The sequence below is a fragment of the Etheostoma cragini genome, chromosome 13 (assembly GCF_013103735.1).
Source record: "Etheostoma cragini isolate CJK2018 chromosome 13, CSU_Ecrag_1.0, whole genome shotgun sequence".
NCBI lineage: Eukaryota > Metazoa > Chordata > Actinopteri > Perciformes > Percidae > Etheostoma > Etheostoma cragini.
Genome location: NC_048419.1, coordinates 25,193,488 through 25,203,486, shown reverse-complemented (window position 1 = coordinate 25,203,486; position 9,999 = coordinate 25,193,488). Strand labels below are relative to the sequence as shown.

The 9,999-nt window shown below is 42.6% G+C and overlaps 1 protein-coding gene across 1 annotated transcript in view; it reads right to left on the bottom strand.

Moving 5' to 3' along the window:
• Positions 1-5,957: 5,957 nt before the first annotated feature.
• The window catches only part of arl10 (ADP-ribosylation factor-like 10), a 15,804-nt gene continuing 11,762 nt past the window's right edge, over positions 5,958-9,999 (bottom strand). Inside the window, exon 4 of the mRNA XM_034890008.1 lies at positions 5,958-6,172. Within this exon, the coding sequence (XP_034745899.1) occupies positions 5,999-6,172 (174 nt within the window). The 3' untranslated portion in view covers positions 5,958-5,998. The remainder of the gene's footprint in view (positions 6,173-9,999) is intronic.

The window sequence follows — 9,999 nt, the reverse complement described above, 5'->3', positions numbered from 1 at the left end:
GAACTCCCTCCCCCATGAGATCCGCATCTCTGAGTCCCGTCTGAAGACCCATCTCTTCTGTTCTGCCTATCCTTAGTTTATTTATTTATTTATTTATTTATTTTATATACACTGTTTCTACTCTGTTAAGCGACTTTGAGCTCGGGAAAAGCGCTATACAAATTCAATTTATTATTATTATTATTATTATTATTATTATTATTATTATTATTATTATTAAACCCACCAGACTCCATGTAAATAATCAATGATTTTAGCATCGTAAAACACGGCTTTGTATAGGGGTCAGCTCTGAGCAGCGCTGCTCGATCGGCTCCGTTTGGTCTGTGTTTTCTTTCTTCAGCCAATTTTGGGTTTGTCAGTCACAGTGGAAACCGGGGACGTCTGGTCCCCCTACGCCAGCTAGCCCTTGGGTTGCCAATATCCAACCAGCTCTGTGATGAACTGCTCCGGGACCCGGAGGTCTCGATTTACCGGCCGGTAGACCTCCGCTGGAGGATTGGCGACTTTCCCTTTTTCTGCGTTTTAGTTTCTTAGATCTCCAAAATTAAGAGAGATATTATGCGTACTATTGCCGCTCGTAACCTGTCAACTGCTGAGACGAGCAATAAAACCAAGCTCAACTTTAAGACACATCACTTTTTGTGTTTATTCTGATTGGGTGTCCCACAGGTTTCCAAGAGGACGAGTCTCCATGCTGGCTGAGTCACGCTGCCTCACATACGGTCACAGTGACCTGCAGAGCTGACTGTGAGTACCCTGTAACCAGAGACCGCTTGGTCTAGACCAGGGGTGTCAAACTGATTGGAGAGGCCACATACCTCTAACAGGATCTCAAGCGGGCCAGACCAGTAAACCACTTCAGTAAAGATCAGAAGCTGAGTTTCTAGTCAGCTCGATGTTGCAAAGAAGCGCTCTAAGGACATCGTCCTGTACCCAGGAGAAAGGGGGGGGGGGGGGGGGGGGGGGGGGGGGGGGGTAATATTCAGAGGAAAATAAGACTTTCTAAGAATAAAGTTGTACATTTATGGGAAAAGGACTTTGATATTCTGAGATTTAAGAGGTAAATCTGGACTTGAAATTTAATACTTCCCTGCTATTTTCACACTTTTGCAGAGTCATCCAGTGGGCCTGATTGGACCCTTTGGTGGGCCGGTGTCTGGCCCACGGGCCGTATGTTTGACACCCCTGGTCTAGAGGATCTTTGTCAAAGCTGTGCCAAAGATAACAGCTTCAAGTTCTGGTTGAGGAACTTTACCCGACACAAACAGCTCAGAAAGCCGATAGAGGCCTATAGATTTAGAGGCCTATAGAGGGAAAAAACTCAACTTGTTTTCCATTTTTTCTCTCGTTATCAGGACATTTTATGGATCCATCAATGTTGTTTTAGTGCGTTGAGACCGTTGTACTTGTTTGTACATTCTGTGTAGGTTTAGTCCATATCTATTTATTACTTTTATTGGCTTTATATGTCTTTTTCTGTACATGTTACCAGTTGTCCTCCCATAGTCTTCCATGCAAAAGAGGATCTAAGTCTCCATGATATTACAAGATTAAATAAAGGTAAATCATAACAAGAATCAAAATCTTCATCACTTCTTTATAGATATACTACTCACACAAGAAAAAACCTTACAGATAGTCTTGTTTTTTCTTCATACACTACATTACCCACAATTCAACGTAACTACAGACAGTTTTGTCAGAGATTCGGGTGCGGTGTGCTGGTAGCGGCTAACATAGCCGGCCTCTGGCTTCATATACTGACCGTGTGAGCTAGTTTCGGGAAGTACTGGAGTGTATACACGATCCGATACCACGTGAAGGAAACCCCAAAGAAAATCTACGTTAAAGTAGTTTATTTACGTTCTTTTTCCCGTTATAACCGACTGTCAAACTGGATAAAAGTCAAAGTTGTGTAGCATTCGTGGTTTGTGTTTCACAAAGAGTTCAACCTGCGCCAGACCGACAACAAAGAGAGAAATCCTACAGGGATGGTAGTACACAGTAACTTTAAGTACAAGTAAGATAGTAGTATACAGCTGTTAAAGCATATCTAAATATATAACTTACTGGTATCGGATCAGGATGCAAAAAATAGCGTGGGACCATCTCTAGGACACTCGCGTCTTTCTAACCCTAACCCTCCGAAACACCGCCCAACCAACGCTGACTCGTGACATCACTTGAGTCAGCGTCCTTATTCAACTTGCTCCCCCCCCCCCCCCCCCCCCCCCCCCCCCCCCCCCCACACACACACACACACACAGTCGTGTCTGGCTATCTTTGTGGGGACCAGTCATTGACATAATGCATTCCCTAGCCCCCTAACCTTAACCATCAAACCTAAATGCCTAACCTTAACCCTCACCCTAACCCTAACCTTAACCATCAAACCTAAATGCCTAACCTTAACCCTCACCCTAACCCTAACCTTAACCATCAAACCTAAATGCCTAACCTTAACCCTCACCCTAACCTTAACCATCAAACCTAAATGCCTAACCTTAACCCTCACCCTAACCCTAACCTTAACCATCAAACCTAAATGCCTAACCTTAACCCTCACCCTAACCTTAACCCTCACCCTAACCCTAACCTTAACCATCAAACCTAAATGCCTAACCTTAACCCTAACCCTAACCATAACCTAACTCTAACCCTACTCCTAAAACCAAGTCTTATTCCTCAAAAAGCCCTTTAACGTTAAGGGGACCAGTATTTTGTCCCCACAAAGCTGTAAGGTCCCCATAAGTATACTGTATTCACAGTTTTTGGTCCCCACAAATGTAGCTAAACCTGGTACACACACACACACACACACACACACACACCTGGAACACGCTTTGGTGTGTACAATCGAGTCTCCTTCTAAGACAGCAGTGACATTTTAACCCTTGTGTTGTCTTCCCGTCAAAATAGAAAATCGACACTTTTGACGCTTGTAATCGATGTTTTTGACTTTAAAAAAAAGAAGTTTTTGTCCCTTTTTTCAACATTTTTGACGTTTTTTTTCAACGTTTGTCACTTTTTACGGTTTTTAACACTACGTAACACTAACTTATGGTCAATAAACCTCATTTATAGGAAATTATACCTAATGTTTGACTTCTGTTGATGCTTTTTGTCAATGTTTTTAACTTTTTATTACTATTGTGTCCCTTTTCAACACTTTTGACACTTTTTTACAATGTTTGTCACTTTTTTCTGACGTTTTCAACATTACGTAACACTAACTTATTAACTTCAGTTTAAGTTATTTTTTGAATTTATGGTCAATAAACCTCATTTATAGGAAATTACACCTAATGTTAGAGTTAGAAAAGCAGAAATTAGGAATTATTGAGACTAAAATTAAAGGAATGGATGTTGATGATAATCACAGACTGGAATATGTCAACTTTTACTCAATACTATTTCAAAAACACTTCCATTTGTTTTACAATGCTATAAAATTGAATAAGACGCCCCAAAATTAATGAAAGTAGAGATTTGTACTCGGCAAAGAGCGTTGGGTGGAATCAATCATGTTATTTTGGGGAATTAAAAAGAACATTGATATAGGACAACATGAGGACAACATGAGGACAACATGAGGGTTAAAAAGAGAATAACAAAACACAAAGACATGCATGAAGTCACATGTAGCGTGTCCATTTACACAGCACACGGAAACCAGAATGCCGAGCAGCCATTGGTTAAACAAACAACAATCCACTACACTCACACTGTTAAAACAACGTTTCTGCACTATGACAAGAATAAAACTTCACATTCATAAAGAAGTGTCCATCATAAGCAAACATTAATGCACACATACAGCATTAAAAAATCTAAATCTAGCTAATTCCAGTGTATCTGTACAGGTAGCATTAAGCACTTTTAGGACAGGAGCGTCATTTTTAAGATTTACCGTATTCTCGTTTTCCGGTCAAACGGCCTTTTGGATTGGAGAGCTAGGGGCGCTACGATGATAGCATCAAAATCTATGTTTTTAAGTGTCTTGTACAACGTGATCTAACTGTAGAGCAAACAGGATGGGGGGGGGGATGTTTGTGTAAGGGATTGTTGGAAGGAAACAGGATGGGGAGTGTGTATTTGTACTGCTCAAAGTGTCATCTGATAAAGAAATTTGATCTTTTAACGTGTTTACTGTGGCTAAATACAGTAAACAGTACCATATGTGCAGTATACAGTATCATATGTGCAGTATACAGTACCATATATGCAGTATACAGTACCATATGTGCAGTATACAGTACCATATATGCAGTATACAGTACCAAATGTGCAGTATACAGTACCATATGTGCAGTATACAGTACCATATATGCAGTATACAGTACCATACATGCAGTATACAGTACCATATATGCAATTTCAGTACCATATGTGCAGTATACAGTACCATATGTGCAGTATACAGTACCATATGTGCAGTGTACAGTACCATATGTGCAGTATACAGTACCATACATGAAGTAGACAGTACCATACATACAGTATACAGTACCATATATGCAGTAAACGGTACCATATGTGCAGTATACAGTACCATATGTGCAGTATACAGTACCATATATGCAGTGTACAGTACCATATGTGCAGTATACAGTACCATATGTGCAGTATACAGTACCATATGTACCATATGTGCAGTATACAGTACCATATGTGCAGTATACAGTACCATATGTGCAGTGTACAGTACCATATGTGCAGTATACAGTGCCATATATGCAGTATACAGTACCATATGTGCAGTGTACAGTACCATATGTGCAGTATACAGTACCATATGTACCATATGTGCAGTATACAGTACCATATGTGCAGTATACAGTACCATATGTGCAGTATACAGTACCATATGTGCAGTATACAGTGCCATATGTGCAGTATACAGTGCCATATGTGCAGTGTACAGTACCATATGTGCAGTGTACAGTACCATATGTGCAGTATACAGTACCATATGTGCAGTATACAGTACCATATGTGGAGTATACAGTACCATATGTGCAGTATACAGTACCATATGTGCAGTATACAGTACCATATGTGCAAACCGGACAAATTCTGTAAATGCACCTACACATTTGACATATTTCAGCTTATTTACATTGAAATCGACATGCTGTCACAGGTTTACATTCAGACTAGTCTGAAGCAGTGGTGGAGTGGAACTAAGTACATTTACTACAGTACTACACTTAAGTCCAAATGTTGAGGTAATTGTACTTCGCTTGAGTCTTTTCTTTTCATGCCGCTTTCTACTTCTACTCCGCTACACTTTAGAGAGAAATGATGTACTTTATACTCTACTACATTAATCTGACAACACATTACAAGGCCAGCTGATTAAAGAGTTGATTGACAGAACTATTTGGATTGTTTCCAGTTTTTTTAAATGTGAGAATTTCTCTGCATTGAGTACTTTTAACATTTTAAGTACATTTTCCTTCAGCCACTAATGTAGTTTTTACTCAAGTAACATTATCAATGCAGGACTTTTACTTTTAACAGAGTATTTTTACACATTGTTGCATAAGTACTTTCACTGAAGTAAAGGATCGGAAAACTTCTTCCACCACTGGTACAAAGTCCACCGTTGGCAGGTGAGGCGGCGTCGCGGTTCTGAGTCCCAGACCACATGAACCAACACTCATCCTTTCGGTCCTGGTCCTCCTCGCTCTGCACCTCCTCTTCTCCTGTGAGGAAGATTAGTGGAACGAGCGGAGGGACTTTCTGAAAAAAACCCTCCTGACATGGTTTGGAAAAAGGGCGAGTAGGAAGACGAGGCTTTGCGCTCCCTCTTGGCATCTTCTCCAGCAATTTCTCTGCCTCGGTTCCCGCATCCTTCATCATCTCCTCGTCCTCCTCCTCCTCTTCCTCAAATAAGCCCGTACTTAAACCAGGAGGAAGAAGAGGAGGAGGAGGAGGTTTTGCTGTAAGCGATCCCTTTCATCCCTCCGTCTCCCACGCCTCTGCTCTGAGATCAGACGAGCTGGAGCAGGACGTCCTGGAAGGTGTCCAGACCCCGGCAGGAGTTCCTCAGGGGCCCGTCCGAGCCCAGCTGGGCAGCCAAGAGGAACAGCTTCCTGGTCTGGGTCACGGGGCCCAGGGACAAGGCTTCGTGCAGCTCGGACACGCTCGCGGCATCGGGCTTATCCTGTGAAGACCGGGAAACCAGTTAAACTCGGTTGAATGAGACATTTCTCAATGAATGAATGAGACATTTTTTCAAAATACAATATACACAGACCCAGTGTTAAAGTACTTATAGAGTACTCAAGATCAGTCTTAAGTCTCAATACCAGTTTTTGAAGGTCTCGAAATTGACCGCATTTTTACTCGGTCTTGGATAAAGAGAAGTTGAGATTTCAAGTACAACTGCAGGGATTTTGTCTATATCATGCGTATGTCTTAAATCTTGCAAATTCAACCAATAATTTGACTTATATCTAATTTGAAATGTGTTACCGTAAACCCCCCCTTCCCCCTTTATACGCACTCCCAAGAAAGTCTATGTGGGACACAGGATAAGAAGCTCTGGCTTAAAAATATGTTCTTGGTCTTGACTCGGTTTCGCCATGCCTTGGTCTTGACTCGGTCTCGCCCTGCCTTGGTCTTGGTCTTGACTCGGTTTCGCCATGCCTTGGTCTTGACTTTAACTCGGTCTTGCCCTGCCTTGTTCTTGGTCTTGACTCTGTCTTGCCCTGCCTTGGTCTTGGTCTTGACTCGGTCTCTCCCTGCCTTGGTCTTGGTCTTGACTCGGTCTCGCCCTGCCTTGGTCTTGACTCGGTCTCGCCCTGCCTTGGTCTTGGCTTTAACTCGGTCTTGCCCTGCCTTGGTCTTGGTCTTGACTCGGTCTCGCCCTGCCTTGGTCTTGGTCTTGACTCTGTCTCGCCCTGCCTTGGTCTTGACTCGGTCTCGTCCTGCCTTGGTCTTGGTCTTGACTCAGTCTCGCCCTGCTTTGGTCTTGACTCTGTCTTGCCCTGCCTTGGTCTTGGTCTTGACTCGGTCTCGGCCTACCTTGGCCTTGGTCTTAACTCGGTCTCGCCTTACCTTGGTCTTGGTCTTGACTCGGTCTCGCCCCGCCTTGGCCTTAGTCTTGACTCGGTCTCGGCCTACCTTGGCCTTGGTCTTAACTCGGTCTCGCCCTGCCTTGGTCTTGGTCTTGACTCGGTCTCGCCCTGCCTTGGCCTTAGTCTTGACTCTGTCTCGCCCTGCCTTGGTCTTGGTCTTGACTTGGTCTCGCCCTGCCTTGGCCTTAGTCTTGACTCGGTCTCGGCCTACCTTGGCCTTGGTCTTAACTCGGTCTCGCCCTGCCTTGGTTTTGGTCTTGACTCGGTCTCGCCCTGCCTTGGCCTTAGTCTTGACTCTGTCTCGCCCTACCTTGGCCTTGGTCTTAACTCGGTCTTGCCCTGCCTTGGTCTTGGTCTTGACTCGGTCTCGCCCTGCCTTGGTCTTAACTCTGTCTCGCCCTGCCTTGGTCTTGGTCTTTACTCGGTCTCGCCCTGCCTTGGCCTTAGTCTTGACTCGGTCTCGCCCTGTCTTGGTCTTGGTCTTGACTCGCCCTGCCTTGGTCTTGGTCTTGACTCGGCTTCGCCTTGTCTTGGTCTTGACTCGGTCTCGCCCTGCCTTGGTCTTGGTCTTGACTCGGCTTCGCCTTGTCTTGGTCTTGACTCCGTCTCGCCCTGTCTTGGTCTTGACTCGCCCTGCCTCGGTCTTGGTCTTGACTCGGCTTCGCCTTGTCTTGGTCTTGACTCAGTCTCGCCCTGCCTTGGTCTTGGTCTTGACTCGGTATCAAACACTCAAAGTCTTGGCCTTCTCTCGATACACTCTGGTCTTGTTGATGACCCTGGTCTCAGTTTAGGTGGTCTACAACACTGCATAGGCCTGCATACGTTCTGTCAACATTGACCTAATTTGATATTGTGGGTTGTACATTTTATTTATAGTGTCAAATCATAATAGACATTATCAAAGAGACAATGATACGGTTAATTGCAAATATTTCAATTCATTGTATGGCCAAATGTGGAATTGTTACAACTCTAGGGGGAGTGTTAGATGTTCATATTCCAGCTTGATTTTAACTTTTCATTGTATCCCAAAATAAGTCCCAAAATATCTGTACAATAGTAGTACAAACTTAAAAGTTCTGTACAAATTTGATCAGTTTCCCTTCTACTTGGTGCACATCTGAATTGCAAAAATACTTAATGTAAAATATAAAATGTCTTAACCCTTCAGAGATTTAACTTCTTAAAACCTGTTTAAGACCTTTCGGTTTCCCAGAAACGCAACCAACCAAATATATCCCACTTAAAAATGCTGACTCGACTTCCCGAAGTTGATATTACCGTTAACTTCCATCCTCCTTCCCAATGTGTCACTCCAAATAGCTAGATGTCATATTTTCTAATGTTAGTTGCCTCAGTTGTGATTATAAGTTGCGTGTGTGAAGACAGCGCCACCCTCCTACACAAAGCATTCATCCCAGGCTAGAGTCTACAGATGTCCGCCTCGTCCCCCCCCCAGCACACGGGTTCTGGAAACATCCTTTTGTACCGTTCAAAACGTAGCGAGCGCCGCAGCGGAGAACAAAGCAGTGGTGGGCGAGAGCCGGGATCCCTGTCAGAAAGAGCTCAGCCTACGGAGGATATTATGCCTTTTATTTCTCATCATCATCTGGGTTTTTCCTGGCTCAGAATGGGTCTTTTGGGGGGGTGGGGGGTGGGGTATTACACAGATCAGTACAGTAAAGGCAATGAGACTGTGTTACCTTATTTGACAGAAATCTAAGCATTTACCTGTTTCTGATAATTTGATAAACAAATGTATTTCATGCTTGAGTAAATGAATGGATAAAAACCCCAATTTAACAAAACTGCTCAAAAAAAATTATATTTTAAATAAATCCCCTGACTGTGGAGATCAAACTGAGATCAGCACTCATATTCAACTTTATGTTCAAACACTTGTTTGATGTAAAAAAATGTAACGGGGATGGTTCCATACAACGCTCTTCAAACCTAAAACAAATGACCAGGTCACTACTTTCATTGAATTTGGGTGTTTTATTCAATTTTATATCATTTCAAAAAGTGACAAATGTCAGAAAAAGCTTCAAAAACATGAAAAATAAATGAATAAATGGTCATAAACACAGAAAAATCTGACAAAAATATCGTAAAGAATGACGGTAAACTTGGAAAAAAGTGTCAAAAACATCAGAGAAAAAGCAGCAAAAACTGAGAAAAAAACAGCTAACGTTTTAAAAAAAGACGTTGAAAAAACGAAAGTAAGTTTCAACTAAAAATAATTTACCCAGAAAAACAAAAAGCTGCATGGTCGACAGGAAGACAAAACAAGCGTTAAAAGGGCAAACGTGTCTCTTTCATTTCTCTAGGAAGTATTCGGTTTGATGTTCCAACGTTTCCTTATTAATTTTGAAGGTGAAAACAGGAGAAAAGAGGGTGTTCACGTCACACCAGTAGTGGCTTAAGATGTCTCCGACTATGGATGTTTTCACATTTTACTACATGAGCTGATAGGTGTAATATTTAAGCTGTATTTCCTCTGTTCTAAGGATCCTCCACAGAAGGCTTAGTTTAAGGAAACCCAATAAAACAGCTGAGAATAAACGTGTGAAACTAGCAGAAGTGTCTCACAAATAAGGAGTTGTTTCAAAAGGTAACCATGTTTCACAGAAATAGATTTACTTGCCGATGCAGGACAGGAAGACTAGAAGAAACACAGGTGTTAGGGTGTTCAGAGAGACACTTTGGGTCCACACACTTGTGTGTTTGTGTGTGTACCGACAGTTATCTTCCTTGTTAATGAAGCTGCATTTTATCTAAGTTTATTGGAATCATTACGTGGGCGGCCTCCTCCATCACTTCCGGTCGTGATTCCCAGATATCTCTCCCAGATATCTCTCCCAGATATCTCTTCCAAATATCTCTCCCAGATATCTCTCCCAGATATCTC